This window comes from Anas platyrhynchos, chromosome 35 (genome assembly GCF_047663525.1).
Source record: "Anas platyrhynchos isolate ZD024472 breed Pekin duck chromosome 35, IASCAAS_PekinDuck_T2T, whole genome shotgun sequence".
Lineage (NCBI taxonomy): Eukaryota > Metazoa > Chordata > Aves > Anseriformes > Anatidae > Anas > Anas platyrhynchos.
The window spans coordinates 2,260,845-2,280,726 of NC_092623.1; the positions used below are offsets into that span (position 1 = coordinate 2,260,845).

The 19,882-nt window shown below is 48.5% G+C and overlaps 1 protein-coding gene across 2 annotated transcripts in view; it reads right to left on the bottom strand.

The window, feature by feature from the left end:
- LOC113841623 (ATPase family AAA domain-containing protein 2-like) overlaps positions 1-19,882 on the bottom strand; it is a 105,271-nt gene that overhangs the window by 8,293 nt on the left and 77,096 nt on the right. The window contains exons 1-3 of one of the 2 annotated variants that reach the window (XM_072032073.1): positions 3,451-3,573; positions 2,286-2,469; positions 1,105-1,290 (exon numbers count right to left, since the gene is read on the bottom strand). The exons of the other annotated variant lie outside the window; for it this stretch is intronic. Of the exons in view, the coding sequence (XP_071888174.1) occupies positions 1,105-1,290; positions 2,286-2,469; positions 3,451-3,548 (468 nt within the window). The 5' untranslated portion in view covers positions 3,549-3,573. Of the gene's footprint in view, positions 1-1,104; positions 1,291-2,285; positions 2,470-3,450; positions 3,574-19,882 lie in introns of those variants that run through there. 2 annotated transcript variants of the gene reach the window in all.

Here is a 19,882-nt window from a genome sequence, read left to right on the forward strand (position 1 = left end):
AAAGGCTACATTTTCACAGGCTGACACGGCAAATTCAAATGTCACCTTTAAGAATCACCTGTAGAATTAAAGCTCACTGAAGGGATTGTATGCTACACTGATAAAGTAATGCCTTTCACCACGTCCAACATCGCTTCCTTTGTATTTACTTGCCTTGCTGCATCCTTTACTTAGAACCTTTATGGCTATAGAGGGAAGAGAAAGGCTTCAGCAGACAAGTGAGGGCTTTTTGCTGACTTTTTATTTCTCTACCAAAAGGTGCCTGAAGTAGCTAGTACCTCTACGTCTTCCTCCATTTTCCATTTCTAGTATTAAAAGGTAGGTAAGGAATTTCACTACTTATTTTAGAAGGAATTTAGAACCTGTACAAAAACTTCTGTGGGAACTCAAGCACTTTCAAAGCAGTTGATAATAAACACGTCTAGGTAAGACCCGTTCTCTTCCCCCACTAACTGAGACAAAATAATCAGAATGAGAACAGCGTGTTCCTGTTTTGGGCACCTTCCCTTAATGTAAACTCTCAGAAGTCAATGAAGTCCTGCATGTACTTTTACTACAGTTTATTTAGGAATACAACTAGAATTCCATTCCAAAGTTACTTGAGCAGAAATTGGAACTCAGCTTTCCAGCTTGGAAAGCTTTGGCCTATCTGAAGAAAGAAACTGATTTATTTTTTTTTAAATCAAAGTGTTTCAATTCTCTACTAAATTGCATTTCAATTCTCTACTAAATTGCATTATTAGCAGTTTACCCAACATAGCATGGAATGGCAGACTGTCAGAAGAAATCTCTTCAGTAAAGACATCCTCTTGTCATTTCAAGCACTGCATATTCTTGACTGAACCACTTTGTAGCCACCGGAATTATTGTATTAATTTATTATTTGCATGCATGAGAAAGGGGTGAACATCACTTGCTTGACTCAGAAAAAACCTTAAGCAGATGCTTTCACAGTATTCTTTTTCTCTAAGCAAATTTTAAGTGATTTGTTAGGGTGCCTGAGTAATAACAGTATGCATTTAACAAAGCACAGCATTTTGATGCTGAAAGCATTCATAAATTACAAGACACTGAAGAAATAGTAAGAAAAGTATTGACAAATACCTCTTCTGGGAGATCTGAGTGACATACATCAGACGTAGCAAGCAGCAAAACTGGCGAAAATGCTGGAATGTTACGTAGTAGAGTTAGAAAAGTAAGTTTCAAGGCAGGTCCAGCGTTGTCCCACCATAAATGGATATCTGGGACATAAATTATGCTTGGTGCTGTCTTCTGAGCATTTCGGATCAGCTAGTGAAAAGGAAAGCTTGGGTAAGAAAACTGAAACACGGAGAATAACCTGTTAATACATAGCTACATAGCCATCTGACTGCCCCATGAAATGAAGCTACGTGAACAGAGTGGCAAGCATCCTTTCACATAAGGAATTTCTCTGGGCACCCTTTCAGATTATCAGTATTCGGAGAACTCTAGTCAGAAGATGGGAAGGATATATTCAGGCAGTGGCTAGACACCGTAGCTGTATGGCCACAGCCACAATCATCGCATAACAAAGAAAGGAAATGTCCCTCTTATGGGACACATCAGTATTCAGTCGTGTAACATGTCTGTCCTTACTTGTATGGCTCTCAAACGTTTCCACTAAAGGTAAAAATATTTTGAGGTAGTGATGCCAAACAATAAAATGGATTTCCTGCCTAAAAGTGAAAACACCAAATCTGTTCATTTTCTCTAGTTAAAACCACATCAGCGTGCAAATGAAGTGTTTTGTGAATGTTAATGCTTTTATTGCACATACTGCAACGGCACAAGTTGTCTATGTCCGTGTGAAAACAAAATAAACACAAGCCCCAAACCTTGGTTGCCTTACTACTATAATTTAAAAGAAGGCTACAAAAAGTAGCTGACATGCAGTCTGGTACAGAGCCATCTACTGGGAGCACACAGCCTTAGGAGGCAATGAGAACTACTTTCTGGATCCCAGGGAGATGATCAGTATTTCTTTCCACAAAGAGATGTTTATTAGCAACACCGCCCAGCTTCCTGAGCTGCTAGCAACATCCTCACTGTGAAATTGGGTATGGAAAATGTGGACATGTACAACATCCAGATTGTTTGCGGTGCTGTCTAAAAGAAAAGGGGATTTTCAGACAGAAGCAAACATCCCAGCACATTAAAACAAGGCCACCTCCATTACCAATGAATTTTGCTCACCTTACTTGCAACTCGATTGATCCTTTACATACAGTCAGAGAATCCGATGAGAATAAAAAGAAAAAAGGTACCTGTCCGCAGATTTCTTCTGGCAGTGCAACGTTTGTAAGCAGAACAGAAAGGTCCAGGGTGTGAACGGGAAACTTCTCCAAAGCGTGCAACACCGCGGGTGCCACGTATGAAACCTGGCCGTACCCTTCTTTTCCTACTATTAGCAGACGGGGCCGGCGTGATGTTGGTTCGCAGAAAGCACTCCTAGAACAAGAGTTAAGAAAACAAGTTTATAAATGAGGTGCTGAATAGACAGACACACAGATGTTCCAAGTACTTTTCCTATAGACTTTCTTTTCCCTCCCCAAATAATCCAAATGGCAGTGGTATATTAAATACATGTAAGATTTCCAGTTAAGTTATTCAGGCATTCCAATTGTTTCATCTTCTTCCCTTGTGTTTCCTATTCTTTACTAAACCAAGACTGCCAATTAATATCCCTGCAATCTTGCTTTACTACTAGGAAATAAATTTGCTAGGAGCATTTCTTTCCCCACTACAATCAGGCTGTACCTTTGCTGGCTTAAATCAAAGATGCTAGAGACTTAGCCTTGCTCTGAAGCACAGAAAGTCTTCTGGACAGCACAGCAATAGAAACTGAGAAAAATAACTGATCCAGCTGCAACAACATGATCTAACTTTCCAACGGTGGGCTTGCATGACTTCCATACTAAAATACCAAAAGATTAACACAACTTGGTGGCTTAACAAATAAAGACACCGTTCAAATTTTTCTCAAGGTGTTTTAACAAGCCATTTCTCAGTTTTCTTTCGGCTACATAATTCACTACTGGTTTAACAATCCTGGAAAACAGAAGGGCAAAAGGTGGCAACACAAACCCATAAAGTTGGGGTATTTTTAGCTAAAAGGACAGGCAGGACATTTATGTGGTCTTGAGTCTTTCAAAGAATGCCATGGATTAAGTCAACGTGTTCTGGTAGTCTACAGATCACTTTGGCTTAGGAAGAGAAGCCTGGGCTTTTCAATTTGGTCATTCACAGCAACTTCATTACAACTTTAGTCCCTTTACCCTTTCTTCTTGTGAATACCAAGCACCCCTTCAACACACAAACTTGATGTTACCCCTTCGTCTACCACCCCTCGCACTTTTAACAGCTGGAACTGTTTACAAAGACTCAGCAGACCTGAGAATTTAAACGTAACAGGGATCTATCTTTCTTTACCTGCTGAAACAGAGGCGTTTTTTCTCTGGTCCGTCAGGCATTCCATCTTTTAATTCATCTCCAGAAACCAAGGATGCATCATCATCACCATCGAACATATCATCTTGTAAAATAGGATTTAAATGGTCTGAAAGGCAAAAGGGGTTTGTTAACTTTCCTGAATACCCTTTGTCTCTTTCTCTTACATTAATACAGCTTCTAAATAAGTGCCAAAACCCTTTCTTCATTTGAGAGCACACACTGAAAGCTATTTCCTAGAGTTCATCCCACCACAGATTTAAGGAGATGGCACAAGGCCCTACAAAGCCGTACTAAGTCCCACTGATATGTGCGTATAAGGTATGCTACTCTTGGTGATTTTTTTCTCCCCCTTGGAATAAAGGAGATTACCAACAATTTCTGCAGTTGCTAAATAACTAAAAAAAAAAAAACAAGACCAATTCTTTCCGGAGGAGGTTCCCACAATGAAAGCACGGTGATAAAGGATGTGATGGTCACAGAATTCCATTCATCTAGTAAGTATCAATGCTAATTGATCTCACATGCACGTGTATAGTATGATCCACAAACATTTACATTAGGAGACTGGTTAAAAATGATGATAGCTACAACAATATTTAGCTTAGACCAGTTACACTTGTATCCTGGTCCTGACATTCTTCAGAAAGGAATTAGAAACATTGACCTAGAAATGCTTCCCCTCCAAATATCTGAGTTTTGATTTTTTAAAGAAAAATAGGTGCATTATACTTCAAACCTCAAGTCAACCTCTACAAATGCTAATTATCTTAGCTGTCGTCAGAAGCAGGATGCTTCAGTAGAGAACGCATCGTCCTTTACTGTGTATTGAGTCATTCAGAGTTTCCATTTGGCATTTCAGTTTTGAATCCAGAATAAAACCTACGCGTTATCTTCCAGACATGCCCAAAAGAAAGACATGCACATGCAAAAAATAAAATTCTACCATTGTTATATCTGAAAGGTTTAAGTTGATTGCACAAACCACAAGTTTTTGCTTTAGCAGAATTATAAAGAAGTGGATGCTGTGGTTATATCTTGCTGTCGGTCCTCCTTTAGCGCAAGCTGTGCATACGGGAAGATCTTCTGCACAACTTGTAAAATATTCTCTACTGATCTTTTAAAAAGTGCCATGAAAATTGGTGAGAGTGCTTGTCCGGGTGAAGCCAAGATCCTGTTTGATGCCGGAACAACCTTCTTCCTACTGGTCATTCAAAACTGCGAAAAAAATAGTCTACCAAGTCGCGTTCTTTTGATTTGATAATAAATCTGCAGACTATTAAGTCATCAAGCACTTCAAGACTGTTTGAAATCATCTCTACATTAATATAAAAGGAGTACTACGCACTTCTGCTCAGGAAGAAAACCACGGAAAAATGTAGCCTTTGATTTTAGATGTTGAATTTGTTGCAGGGACATCTTCCTCATCGCATGATTCTATTTGGATTTAAACCATATTATCTATGGAGAGACCAGGATTAGGACAAGAACAGCACAGAGTGCAGCATGAAGCCAATCAGGAGCTCCAGTTTGTATTCTTTGCATTCAACTTTATCCTTCTCTTGCTGGATGGACCTGCTTTTTGACTCTCCTTCTCTTCACTAGTCTCGTTCTTTGTATCTTGGCATCTCTCTGTAATAGCTGAGGAGGAAAGGTTTTTAGAGCTACATTCAGTGTCAGACTCGAGAGAGGAAGTTTACTGCAATTTCTCACCAGGCTCAGAAGACTCTTTGCCAGACAAAACGTTTTCTTTGGAAATGAGGTCACATTCTTTTCATCTTCTTGGTTTCTCCTTCTCTCCACCGTCATCACATTGGTACTGGGCGAGGTATTCATCATTCCCAGCAGATTTCGGAGGGTCCGTGACACTGCACAAAAGAAAATCACATTTCTCACTTCTGCTGAAGGACGTGAATATTAAGAGGAAAACCTTCCAAAGGCAAACAAACAAACAAAAACCTCCGGACGACAGGAACACTCGCAAAGATATGCCATTTAGAAACCTCTCCGGTGATTAGGACACCTTCTCCAGCTCCCAGAGAAAGTGTTTTTTCCCCTCTTGCTTCTGAAGCCATTGCACTAAAAAAGCAAACGCATCTCTCTCCCTCCACATGCTGCTCTGAGTAAGAGCCAGAATATTCAAAACCACCCTATTTGTTCTCCCCACACAGCTGAAAAAACAACAGTTGAAACAGAGTTTTCTACCTCTCTCCCAAGAATTTACATTCACATACCCTATGACTGAAAAAATACAAGGCGGGGCTGAGGAGGAACAGCCAGTGTTGGAAATGAAAAAAAGCAGCCCGTTTCTTCAGAGTCTTAAGCCTATGCTACTAGGAAAAAAAACAAAACAGAAACAAAACAAAACAAGAGGAGAGGAAAACAACAGCGGGAAATTTACCTATTCTCCACGTGTTCAATTGCAAAGCCTCCTCTGGAGGATCAACAGCTGTGAATTCAGCGTGCTTAGGAGAAATCAGATCTACATCTGAACCCCAACTGTTTCAGTAGTATCACTAACTCACGTTACTCTGAAGAAGCAGTCAGCACCGTGTCTATGTTAGGAAATAGCTGAACATAGTATGTTATTCACAGGAATTATTCAGGCAGCTTTGTTTAGGAAGGCTGGCTTTCACTACAACATTACTAGCCTGTAAGCCTCATGGCATCACCTTCCATCCTGACTGCTAAACCTCCTTGCTCCCTACTATCTTCTTTGCCAAGATACAGCTCTCCACATTTACTTTTCCTACTTGGATGGACTGAATTTAAGTTGTCCTCCCATTCTTGTTTAAAAGTGATCATCGCCCCCCGTCAAAGATCAGTCGACAAGTTTGTTTTATATCAAACAGGAGCACGTCGTCTCCCCCGAAAACACCATCTATGAGGGTGGAGATCATTGCAGAATGAAGCCCTTTATCCGCAATGGCTTTAACAATCGCTTGGACATCCTTAGGGTTTATTGGTGAGTGAACCCTCTGCCCCCCGTCTGTTACCCAGACCGGGAACGCTAGCATGGCCGATAGAGCCCAGACGGCGCACGCAATCTTAAGTTTCTCAATCCGTGAGAGGAATTTCTCCCCCTCGCGGTGCAGCTTTCTTTCGGTTGGGGATGTTTTCGCTATCTGTCCCCATTTCCTCCTCCTCCGAATTTGAATCGCTATCTGATCCGGAGTCGGAGCTCGGCTGACTGCTCACCTCCGAGTTCCGGTCCCCTCCCGTCGAGTCCTGGCCCTGCCCCCCACCCCTGCGGGCGGGCCGCTCTCTCCCTCGTGGCTCTCCCCGCCGCCTTCTCAGCGAGGCGTTTGAGCCACTGCAGCGTTTTTTCGGATGGCCGTTCCGATCGGCTCTCTGCCCCTCTCTCGCGCTTCTACCTCCTCCCCGGTCGTCCCCGCAACCGTTTGCTTTCTCCCCTTTGCACGTGTTAGTCAAACCTAGCACTTCTTCCCCGTTCCCGCAGGAGGCTTCTTCACCCGACTCTTCGTTTTCTAGTTCAGCACCGTTCTGGGGCGCACATGGCCGTGGCCGCTCCCAGATTTCCCCAGGGTCTCGGTCCCCACCGGCACCCCTGGCTTCCTCAGCTGAGCCACCCCACAGCTTCCACAACTTGGATACGACCTTCACAAGGGTTTCCATCTTCCTTGTTGGGCCGGGAGCGTCCTCCCCGCCGGGCTGGTCCCGCCGCTCCGGCCGCCGTTCTCCCGAATCCCAGAGTTTTCCCGGGTTTCGGCACCACTTGTTGCCTTCAGGGGGCAGCGGCGACCAACCCCAGGCCGCTCGGTCCATCGGCTCACAGACACTAAGGTGGTGGGTGGCAAACGCCGTTTATTGTCGAGTCCCATGGGCTTATCTACCCGAGGCCCATAGCGCCACTTCCGCTTGCTTACAGCACAGCCCACACGCTACTGCCCATCAAGGGAGGGGCTCCACCTTTCCGTGCAGCGCCACATCTTCCGGCCGCCAGCCCCCAACTACCCACACACCTAACTAGAGGAGCAAGCAGCACCTTGAGAGACCCAAGCCTCATGGAGGTGCCTGCATATTCAAGGGAGGTGTTTGTGTGGCCTGGGGAGATTCTCTGGTCCTCTGACATCCTGCTTGTGTGCCCCAGGGATACGTTATCTAATGCCCAAGGGAGGAGCCTTGGGGCTTTTGGAAGGTGATTTAAAGATCAAAGCCAAAATTTCTTTAAGTGGTATATTCTTTATTGCAGCGCTGGATGCACGGGGGATCCTTCCGCCTATCGTGCACGTTCGAAGTGACAAAATATCTCATATTTATGCAGCGAAACAATGAATATTCAATCAGCACGCATACATATGCATTACCTAACCCCGCCTACCCTCGCTTCGTATGCTAATTAGCTTATCAGTCCTTGCGCTTGCGCAAAGCCTTCCAAGAATTGTGGGCCGGGGTCTCCAGGATGTGGGCAGTGGTCTTTGGGAGGAAGGCCGTAGGTCTTCCTCGTAATGCACTTTTCACCTTTGCTTAATCAGTTGTTTTCCAAGCTGTAAAAATGCTGAGTTGGCTTTCAGTTTAACTGAGGGTCGGCAGATAACAGGAAGTCTCAGTTAACAAGACAAGACAATTGACTCAAGTTATCTCAAGTCTCAGCCTGACTAACGGTTAACAGATACTGGGATGTTTTCAAATAACAAGATGCTTAAACATAACAAAAGGTCTACAGATAACAAGATGTCGTTTACTTTGTCCTTGCTAACTTTTAACCACAAGTTTTATTCTATCCTAAAGTGAGTTTATACTATATCAAAGGTGTAGGGATGACCTGGATTGATGCCTGTTTGCTCTGGGGAGATGCTGGGATGTCCAGAAAGACGCTTGGGTGACCAGGGAGATGCTTGGGTGCCAGATGGAAAATGCTGATGCGCCTTCAGATGATGCCTGGCAGGATCTTGATGTTCCTTTGTGCCCTGGGGAGATGTTTCAGTGCTCTTGTTAGGTTCTTGACTTTTGTAAACAACTCTTCAGTTGTCTGGGAGAATTTTTCAGTGCATCTGGAGTGAGATGCTTGAGTGCTAAGAGAGAATTCATGAGTGCCCCACTAAAATGCTGGTGTCCCCTGGGGAGATGCCTGGGTGCCTCGTGGTCATACTTGAATGACCCTGGTAGGTGCTTGTGCACCCCACGGAAGCTCTTGGGTGCCAAGGGAGGTGCTTCCCATCTGCAGTGAGAGGTTTGTGTGCCCCAGGTGGTGTTTTGGAGCCCTGGGGAGATGGGAGACGCGTGGGTTCTCCACTCAGATGTAGGAGTGCAGTGGGGAGATTGTTGAGTGCTCCAGTGAGGTGCTTGGCTGTTCCAGGGAGGTGCTTCTGTGCCGCAGGGAGATGCTTGGGTGACAGGGGCAGAACATTTTATTATGAGGGAAGAAATGTATGTGCTCCGGGGAGGCTTTTCCTGTGCCCCAGGGTTATGCTTATATGCCCTGGGGAGAAGCAGCTTGGGTCCCCTGAGAATATCTTTGGGCTTCTTAGGAAGATGCTCTATTCCTCTGGGGTCACTTGAATGCCCCATGAGATGTTTGAGTACTGCAGAGGGTGGTTTGTGCACCTCCAGGGAGGTGCTGGAGTGCACAAAGTGTGCTTTTCAGTGCCTTAGGGAGGTGCTTGTCTGTCCCTGTGAGATGCTTGGTTGCTCCAGAGGGGTGCTTGTGAACCATAGGAAGGTACTGGTGGTCCCCAGAGAGGTGCTTGTGTGCCATGGGAAAATGCTTACAGACCTCGAGGAACTCCTTGGTCCTCCAGGAAGGTGCTTGTTTTCTCCAGGGAAATGTTTTTGTACCCAGGGAGATGATTGTTTGACCCAGGGCAATGTACCTCCCCCGTTTCACTCCAAAACTTTCTTGGAGGAACAGAGCACCTCTCTGGGGAACAGTAGCATCACTCATGGGCACACAGCCATCTCCATGACGCACCCAAGAACATCCTTGTAGCACACAATTATCTCCTGGATGGAAGCCAGCACTTCCCCGGAGAAACCTTTCACCTCCCTGGAACAGCCCAACATCTCCCTGGGGAGCCCAGGCACCTCTCTTGAAGACCAAGGATCTTCCTGGGGTACCCAAGCATTTTCCCAGGGCATGCTGGCATCTCCTCAGGGCATCCGAGCCCCGTCCTGGATCCCAAAGTCTTCTCCCAGAGGCAGCCAAGAACATTCCCAGAGCACTCACATTTCCATTGATTTGGTGCAACAAAGCACAATACGTGGGCGCCCAGGCATGTCTCTGGAGCACCCAAGCATCTCCTTCATGCACCATAGCATCTCCCCAGGGTACACAAGCAACTCCAGGGGCATCCAAGCACCTGCCTAGGGACCCCCAGCAGCTCCCTGTTGTTCACAAGCTCCTCGCAGGGGTACACAAACATGTCGCCAGTAAACCAGTGCTTCTCACCTGAGGAAACATACCTCTCCGCCAAGCACTCCAGCGCCAGTCTGGAGCAATCAGCCGCCTCCTGGGAGCACCCAAGCATCTCAACAGGGCAAACAAGCACCAGCCCAGGGAACTCAACAGCACACTTGGAGCACTCCAGCACCTCCCTATAGGACACAAACTGCTCTCTGCATTACTCAAGCACCTCCTGGGGCACCCAAGTATCTCCCGGGGGAATAAGAGCATCTTCCTAGGGAGCCCAAGGACATTCCCAGGGCACACAAGCACCTCCCTCCCCAGGGCACATAAGAATATCCCTGCTGCACCCAAGGTTCTCCCCTGGTCCCTCAAGCATCTCCCTGCAGGTCCTAAGCATCTCGGTGGAACGTGTAAGCACCTTCCTGGGCACAACACCCACCTTCTTGGAGCAGACAAGCAACTCCCCTGGGAATCCAGCACCTTCCTGGAGCATCCAACTGTCTTGCTCGGGGCAACCAAACACCTCCCCTGACATCAAAATATATCCCTGGAGAACCCATGCCTCTTCCCGGAGCAACCAAGCGTCTCCCCAAGATACCCAAATATCTTCCCAGGACACCCAATAACCTTCGTATCACACTTAGGAGGAAGGTCTACAACAACATTTCTTGGTTCCTGTTGTGCTGTGGGGCTGCTCAAAGCCAGCCCCTGCTCAAGCAGCTGCTGAGCTCCAGCCCCTGCTTAGGCTGCAGCGGAACTCTGGCCCTGCTCAGCCTCAGACATTCCTCTGCTCCAGGGGGATGCCTGTGTTCCAAGGGGGTGCCTGGGTGCTGCGTTCCTGACATTGCTTGTGTTCCCTGAGATCATACTTGTGTGCTGGGTGCTCCATGGACCATTGCCCAGTGAGATGCTGGTGTTCTCAAAACATGTGCTGGTGTGTGTGCTGGAGACACTTTTGTGCACCCCTGAGGTGCCTGGGTGCCTCAGGAGATGCTTTCTTGCTCCATGGAGGTTCTTGGCTATCCCAAGAACAATCTGGGTGCTCCCCGGGCTTCTTGGCTGCTCTGCCCAGATGCTCCCTGGGTGCGCAGGGAGATGCTTGGTTTCTCCAAGGAGACATCTGGGTGATGCAGGGAGCTTCTTGGACGTCCCAGGAAGATGGATTTGTGATCCTGAAAGTTTCCTGGTGTGTGCATAGAAATGCTTGAGTGCTATTTGGAGATACTTGTGTACCCTAGGAGATGTGCTTGCATGCCCAAGGGAGATGCTTGTTTGATTCAGGGTTGTCGCGTTAAGGGGTGTAGCTGATTAACCATTACGGGCCCAGTCGGATTCAGGGTACTGAACCAGTCGGACATTCACCAACAACGCATTAACCATCTGGGGTTCCAGTCAGACATTCAGCAACAACACATTAACCGTCTGAGGGTCTGGCTGGATTCAGAACACTGAACTGTCACGGATAACCACCCTTACCCTAGTTGCACTTAATGAGAGCTATCACAATGCAATCAAATATGGTTTATTACAGCAACAGATAATCAGGTTCTTTATTGCTGGCGATAGTGACTGTCTGCAAAAGCAAGCTATCCTGCATGAAATACACAGGTGTTACAGGTGTTACAGATGCGCAGCCTAGAAATAAACGCGTTAAAAGGAACAAAGACTCTAGAGAGATTTGTAAGCAAGTATTCAGATCTCACCCAAAGGCGTCCCAATGAGGGGGGAAGAGAGGCTCAGCCCATCAACTGATCCCAGGAGTCAGGAGGTCCTAAGGATGTTGTATGTCCTCGGGATGGTATCTCCCCTGACGGTGGTATCTTCCCTGCCATCCCCTCTATCTTGGGCCAATTAATATTATTTTCTATCTTTTAGGTGGAGCTTGAGTGGCTCTAGTCAAGCATATCTTAGTTATGATTGGTGAAAAGTTCTCCCATCTCCGTTTAAAGTAATAGTCTCCAAGAAATTCAGGGCGCATGCTCAGTGAGGGGTGGTCGCACCTTGGAGGCAGGTAGCTTTTGGGATGGAGGTGTGTTTTGGTATTATAATGATATTATGATGAGCGAAATGTACACTAGGGTACAGCATTTGTCAAAACATGACAGGTCCTTGGCTCAGGGTGGCAAAAAGTGCAGCTTTGTGCACAAGACAAATTGAGTTCCCACCTGGTTACAGAGCCTAGCCGTGGTGTCTCCACTCCACTCTACGCTCCGTGCTCTTCCTTAGTGCTAGCATGCCAAGTTTCCCCAGCGCGATAGCATCTAAGGTTGGGAGCCTAGGGAACGCTCAGGTAATGCAGTTATGCCCTACCTTGAAAGCCTCTTCAATGCGGTACCTTTTTCTTAAAAATGTGAATGTTAGTTTTATTTTCCTAGTTATTTCGGGCAATTACACCACAAGAGTAAAGCTTTGTTTCTCCAGGGAGGATTTTGGGTGCTCCAGGGAGATGTTTGGGTGCTTTTTGTGTGATGCTGAGCACTGGGCCTGTTCAGCCTGGAGAAGAGGAGGCTGAGGGGAGACCTCATCGCAGTCTACAACTTCCTCGTAAGGGGGTGTCGAGAGGCAGGAGACCTTTTCTCCATTAACACCAGTGACAGGACCCGCGGGAACGGGGTTAAGCTGAGGCAGGGGAAATTTAGGCTTGACATCAGGAGGAGGTTCTTCACAGAGAGCGTGGTTGCACACTGGAACAGGCTCCCCAGGGAAGTGGTCACTGCACCGAGCCTGTCTGAATTTAAGAAGAGATTGGACTGTGCACTTAGTCACATGGTCTGAACTTTTGGGTAGACCTGTGCGGTGTCAAGAGTTGGACTTGATGATCCTTAAGGGTCCCTTCCAACTCAGGATATTCTATGATTCTATGATTCTATGCTTGGCTCCAGGGAGATGCTGGTGGGCTTCGGGGAGATGCTTGGTTCCTGCAATTTGGTGATTGAGTCCCCTGGGGAGATGCCTGGGTGCCCACAGGGACATACTTGAATGACCCTGACAGGTGTTTTTGCAGCCCATGGAAGCTGTTGCATGCTAAGAGAGGTGCCTAAAATCTTAGTCAATGAGATACTTGTGTTCGCCAGGTGACATTTTGGAGCCCTGGGGAGCGCTGGCTCTCCAGGAAGATGCTCAGTTCCCCTGGGGGACACTTGGATGCCCCAGGAGGCAGTTGGGTACTGCAGAGAGCAGTGTGCTTCAGACAGGTGCTGGAGTGCTCCAATTGTGCTGTTGAGTGCCTTAGAGAGCTGCTTGGTTGCCCCTGTGAGATGCTTGGGTGACCCTGGATGTAATTGTGATGCATAAGCAGATAATTGAGGTGCCAAGGGAAGTGCTTGTGTGCCCCAGGAGGTGCTTGTGTGCCATGGGAAAATGCTTATGGGCCCCAAGGAACATCTTGGGTCCTCCAGGAAGGTGCTTGGATTCCCCAGGGAGATGCTTGTGTACCCAGGGAGATGACTGTTTGACCCTGGGTGATGTATGGTTTCTCCGGAGAGGTGCTTCACTGCTCGAGGGACATTCCTGGGTGCTTGAAACATACACTTGAATGACCTATGCAGATGCCTGGGCACCCATGGGTTTATTCTAATGTTCCCAAGGGAGGTGTTTCGTTCTTCCAAGGAAATGGTTTGGTTCTCTATTCAGATGTCTGGGATTTTCAGAATAATGCTTGTATGCCTTTGGGAGATATCTTAGTGCATCAGGAGGTGATGGGTTCACACTGGAAATTCTTCAGAGCTCCAGTGAGATGCTTGAGTGCTGTGCAGAGGTGCATGGATCCACCCGGAAGATGCTTGGGTTCCCTGGGGAGAAGATTGGTACCTCAGGGACATAGCTGTGTGTGTTCCAGGAAGACTTTTTAGAGCTCCAGATATATGCTTGGGTGCTCTAGGTAGATGCTTGTGTGTCTTGTTCATGTACTAGCGTTTTCAAGAAAAAAGTTTGTGTTTCCAGTGGACATTTTTGCATGTCCCAAGGAATTTGCTTTGTGTCCAAGAGGATGCTTGGTTCCTCAAGGAGGATGCTTATGTTCCTGTGGGAGGTGCTTGGTTTCCCCAGCAAGATGCTTGCTGCTAAGTGTGATGCTGGTCTACTGCAGTGAGATGCTTGTGTTCCCCATGAACATGCTTGTGTGTCCAAGGGAGGTGCTTGGGTACAGCAAGGAGATGCCTGGGTAATGCAAGAAGATCTCTGTGTTCCTGGAAATTGTCCTCAATGGGTACACAGCTGAGATGCCGGGGTGACTCAGGAAGATGCTTGGAGTCTCGAAGGATCTCCTTGGTTGCTCCAGGAAGATTCCAGGGTGCTCCAGGGAGGTTCCTGAGCAACCTATTGAAGAGCCCGATGTGCCCAGGGAAACTCTTGTCTCCTCCAAGGTTCTGCAGGGCTGATCCAGGCAGTACACCTTGGAGACATGCTTTGGATCTCCAAAGGAATGCTTGGGTTCTTTGGAATCATGCCTGGGAGATCCTTTGGTGGTTCAGAAAGGTGCTGGGTTTCCCAGAAGACATTTGAGGTGACAGCACTAGGTGCAACCGCCCACCAGCCTGACGCAGCCCCATTCACCATAACCCTTTGGGCTCTGCCTGTTAGCCAATTGCTCACCCATCGTATGATGTTTTTATTTAGCTGTATGGTGGACATTTTGTCCAGCAGGATCCTATGGGAAACCGTGTCAAAAGCCTTGCTGAAGTCCAAAAAAATCACATCAGCTGGTTTCCCTTGGTCCACCATACGGGTGATCTTATCATAAAAGGAAATCAGGTTAGTTAGGCAGGACCTACCCTTCACAAACCCATGCTGGCTGGGACCAATGACTGCTTTGTCCCCCAGGTGCGCCTCAATAAGTTCGAGAACAATCTACTCCATGATTTTACCAGGCACTGACGTGAGACTGACAGGCCTGTAATTGCTAGGGTCTTCTTTCTGACCCTTCTTGAAAATCGGCACAACATTTGCCAGCTTCCAGTCTACCGGGACCTCTCCAGACTCCCAGGATCGTTGAAAAATAATTGAGAGAGGTTCCGCGATGACGTCCGCCAGCTCTTTCAGTACCCGGGGATGAATCCCATCCGGACCCATGGACTTGTAGGGATCCAGGTGGAGTAGCAAATCCCGCACACGTTCAGGGTCGGTTGGGAGTTTGTCATCCCCACCGTCCTGGTCCTCCAGCTCAGGGCACCCTGGGTCCCGAAGCCCATCATCGGCATTGAAGACAGAGGCAAAGAAGGCGTTAAGCGTCTCTGCTTTGCCTATGTCATTGTCTGTGAGGAGACCTTCCCTATCAAGGAGCGGCCCTATGTATTCTTTAGTTCTCCTTTTTCCTTTCACATATCTAAAAGAAACCTTTTTATTTTCTCTCACAGACACAGCCAGCTTCAACTCTAGGTGTGCTTTAGCCACACAAATTTTCTCCCTACAAACACGAACAGCATCCCTGTATTCTTTCCATGTCACCTGGCCCTCCTTCCAGTAGCGAAACACTCTCTGTTTCCGCCTAATCTCCACATGCTTTGGATCTCCAAAGGAATGCTTGGGTTCTTTGGATTCATGCTTCGGAGATCCTTTGGTGGTTCAGAAAGGTGCTGGGTTTCCCAGAAGACATTTGAGGTGACAACACTAGGTGCAACAAGATCCATCCTGGAGAAGCAAAGCATTGCCCTAGTTCACACCAACATCTCCCTTAGGCACACAAGCACGTCCCGAGGGTACCCAGGATTCTCCATGCAGCAGACAAGCATCTCCGTGGAGCACTCAAGCATCTCCCCAGACTACCAACCTGTCTTACTAGGTGGACCCAAGCACCTACCCAAAGCACATGATTTTTTTCCAAGGAGCATTCAGGCACCTCCCTGGAGAAGCCACATACCTTGCTAGGGAAAGCAAACATCTCCCCTGGGAATACAAGCATCATCCTGGAGCACCCTCCATGGCACCCAAGCATCTCCCCAGGGCGCACAAGCACCTCTTGGAATCACTGAGGTTTTCCCAAAGGCACACAGCAGTGCACTTGAGTAGACAAGCATCTTCCCAAGACACCTAAGCTTTACCTTCTATCTGTCAGGCATCATGCAAGGGCATCACAGCACATTGCTGCTGCTCTGGAATGCTTGGTTGCCCTGCAAAGATGCTTGGGTGCTCCAGCGAGATGCCTGGGTTCCTCAACCTGAACCTTGGGTGCTCAGGGTGCTGTAGGGATCTCCTGCAAAGCATCTCCCCAGGAACACAGATATTTCCCTGAGGCACCCAACCATCACCCCTAAGAACCCAAGCATCTCCCTGGAGGACCCATGCATCTCCCCACAGCACTCAGGCATCCCACTGCAACGTTACTGAAGCATCTCCCCAGGGAACCCAAGCACATCCCAAGGTACTCTGACGTCCCTCCAGAGCTCCCAGGCAAGTTCTTGCAGCATCTCGATTGTTCAAAAAGCACCTCTCTGAAGTATGCCAGGACCTCTCTGGAGTCCCTCCCTGGATCACACAAGCATATCCTATGTATGACTCAAACATCTTGCTAGGGAATCCAAACACTGGCTTGGAGATATAAATCAAGTCCAAGCATCATTGTGGATCCCCGTCTTTTCTCCTTGCGCAAAATAAGGGGCACCACAGTATCACCTGGGGGCACCCAAGCATCTCCATGGGCACCAGGATCATTCTTGGAAGACCCAAGCATCTCCACACAGCAGCCATGCACCTTCCTGCAGAAAGCACGTGTCTCCCTGGGGCACAGAAGTGTCACCTTGGAGCTCCAAAACGTCTCCCCACAGCATTCAAGCATGTCTCTGCAACACCCACGTAGATTTCTGCATCCCACAGGCATCTTCCCCAGTTATCCAGGCATTTTCAGGGATCTCAGGCATCTCCCAGAGCACTCCAGCACCTCCACAGAGCACTGGGAGGTGCTTGCTTGCCCTGGGAATACCCTGGTGTGCCCGGAGAGATTCTTGCCTACTTCAAGGCTCTGTGGGGCTGATCCAGGGAGGTGCTTCTGTGCCCCAAGGCCATGCTTGGTTTCTCCAAGGAGGACTTGCGCATTCCAGGGGGAAGCTTGGTGACTCAGCCTGACACTAAGCAGACCTGGAGAGATGTCTGTGTGCTTCGAGGTGCTTGGGTTCCAGGGGATATGCTTTGGTGCTGCAGTGAGATGCTGGAGTGCTGTGGGGAGGAGTGTTGGTCCTCCAGGTGGATGTTATGGTCCCCTGGGGAGATGCTTGGGTGCCTCATGGAGGTATTTGTATTCTAGAGAGGTGTTTGGGTTTCCTGCGGAGATCTTTGGTGCACCAAGATTCTGCTTATGTGCCCCAGGGACACATATTTTGATGCCCAAGGGAGGAGATTTGGAGCTTTAGGAAGGTGTAGGGGTGACCTGGGTTGATGCCTGTTTGCCCCAGGGAGATTCTGGGATGTCCAGGAAGATGCTTGGGTGACCAGGGAGGTGCTTGGGTGCCACATGGACATTGATTAATATCTCCAGGGAGGTGCTTGGCTTCCCTGGGAAGATGTTGGGATAATTCAAAGGAGAGGCTTGGGTGTTCCAGGGAGGTGTTTGGGTGCCCTGAGGAAATGTTTGGGTGATCCCAGGGAGGTGCTTGTGTACCCCAGGGAAATGCCCAAGGAGGTGTTAGTATGCCTGGGAGAGACGCCTGGGTGCTGCACAGAGATGTTTGCATGCTCCAGGAGACACCAGGGTGGCTTGGTGGACAGTAGGGTGCTCCAGGGAGGTTCTTGAATGCCCCGGGCAGGTTCCTGGGTGTCCTGGGGAGATGCATTGGTGCTCCACTGAGATGTCTCCTCCAGGAAGATGCTCTTTGGAGATTCTTGGCTACAGACATTGATGTTGTTCAGCCCCAGGGAGGTGCTTGAGTGCTCCTGGGAGATACTTGGATGCTATAGAGGGTTCTCCGAGAAGATGCTTGTATTCCCAGGGGAGATTTTTTGCTTTCCCAAGGAGGTACTTGGCTTCTCCAGGGAGGTGCCTGAATGCTCCTTGGAAAATATCTTCCGCTTTTGATAGGTGTTTGGGTCCTCCTTGTAAGATAGGTTGGTGGTCTGGGGAGATTCTTGAGTTGTCTGGGGAGATCCGTGGGTGCTCCAGGGAGAAGCCTGCGTACCCTTGGGATGTGCTTGTTTGCCTAAGGGAGATGTTGGTGTGAACCAGGGCAATGCTTTGTTTGCCAGGCATCTCCTTGGTATAACCAAGCACCTCTCTTGGACACAAAAACATGCCCAGCAGGAACAAAATCATGCCATTGCAGGAGCCAACCATTCCCATTCCCATCGAAGCAGCTCTCTGAGGAACTTCATTATACTCCCAGTGGAAACAAGCATCTCTGCCCAGCACTCAGTGGTGCCAGCAAGTATCTCCAGAGGGCAGTGAGGCATCTCCCTGGGGCACACAAGCATGTCCCCGGGACATTCAAGAACTTGCCTGGAGCAAAGAGGTTTCTGCTTGGACAACCAAGCAACTCCCCAGGGAATCATAGGGTGTCCCCTGAGAACTCCATCACTTCTCAAGATTTCAACTCAAGGATGTCCCCAAGGCATCCAAGCATCTCCCTGGAGTTCCAAGGCATTTCCACGGGAACACAAGCATTTCCCTGAGGTGCCAATCTTCTCCCCAGGGAACACAGCCATCTTCCAGGAGGACCCATGCACCTCCCCACAGCACTCTAACATCTCTCTGGAGCACTGGAAAAGCACCTGCATAGGTCATCCAAGAATATCTTTAAAGCACCCAGGAATCTCCCTGCAGCAATGAAGCACGTCTCTGGAGAAACCATCCATCGCCCTGGGTCAGCCAAACACCTTCCTGGGTGCACCAGCATCACCCTGGGGAATACAAACACCTTCCTGGAGGACCCATGGAGCTGCTGAGGGTAACCGAGAATTTTCCCACAGCCCCAAGCACCTCCCAGAGTCACACAAGAACAAACCAGTTGCACTCCAGCACCTCCCTGGAGCACACAAACTGCTCTCTGCAGTACTGAAGAATCTTCTGGGGCACCCAAGTGACCCCAGAGGAATATAGCATCTTCCTGGAGAGCCCAAAGATATTCCCAGGGCACACAAGCACCTCCCTAGGGCATACAAGCATACCCCTGGGGCACAAGAAAAGCCTCCCTGGGGCACACAAAGTTATCCCCTAATCACACAGAGTTCTGCCCCTGTCACCCAAGCATCTCCCTGCAGCACAGAAGCACCTCCCTGGAACAACCAAGCACCTCACCGGAGCACACAGAAATCTTCCCACCACATGCCTATATCTGAGTGGAGAACCCAAGCATCTCCCCAGGGTTCCGAAACACCACCCGGGGCACACAAACCTCTCACTGCAGATGGGAAGCACCTCCCTTGGCACCCAAGAGCTTCCGTGGGGTGCACAAGCACCTACCAGGGTCATTCAAGTATGACCACGAGGCACCCAGGCATCTCCCCAGGGGACACCAGCATTTTAGTGGGGCACTCATGAATTCCCTCTTAGCACTCAAGCATCTCACTCCAGATGCACTGAAAAATTCTCCCAGACAACTGAAGAGTTGTTTACAAAAGTCAAGAACCTAACAAGAGCACTGAAACATCTCCCCAGGGCACAAAGGAACATCTTTCAAGCACCCAAATACCTCAAGCGTTTCCCCAGAGAATGCAAGCAGTATACTGAGGAACAAATGAGGACTTGAGGACTCCACTATCAGTCCAGGGCACACAGGCATCTTTGGGGAAAAGAAGGCACCACCCTGGAGCACCCAAGCAGTTTATTGCAGCACCTGACTGTCTCCCTGGATACACAAGGTTCTCCCTGGAGCGCTCAATCTTTAAGAACCAGGCTCCTGCCCTGGAGCACTCAAGCACCTCTGGGTGAACACAAGCACCTCTTTGGGCACCTAAGCATGTCCCCTGGAAAATCAGGCTCCTCCTGATGTACTCAGACATTTCCCCAGGGGTACTTAGTTCCTTGCTGACTCACCAAGCATCTCCCTGGAACACCCAAGGTCCACACTGGAGAAAGTTAGAATGGCCGTGGGGTCAACAAGCACCTCCATGGATGAGAGAATC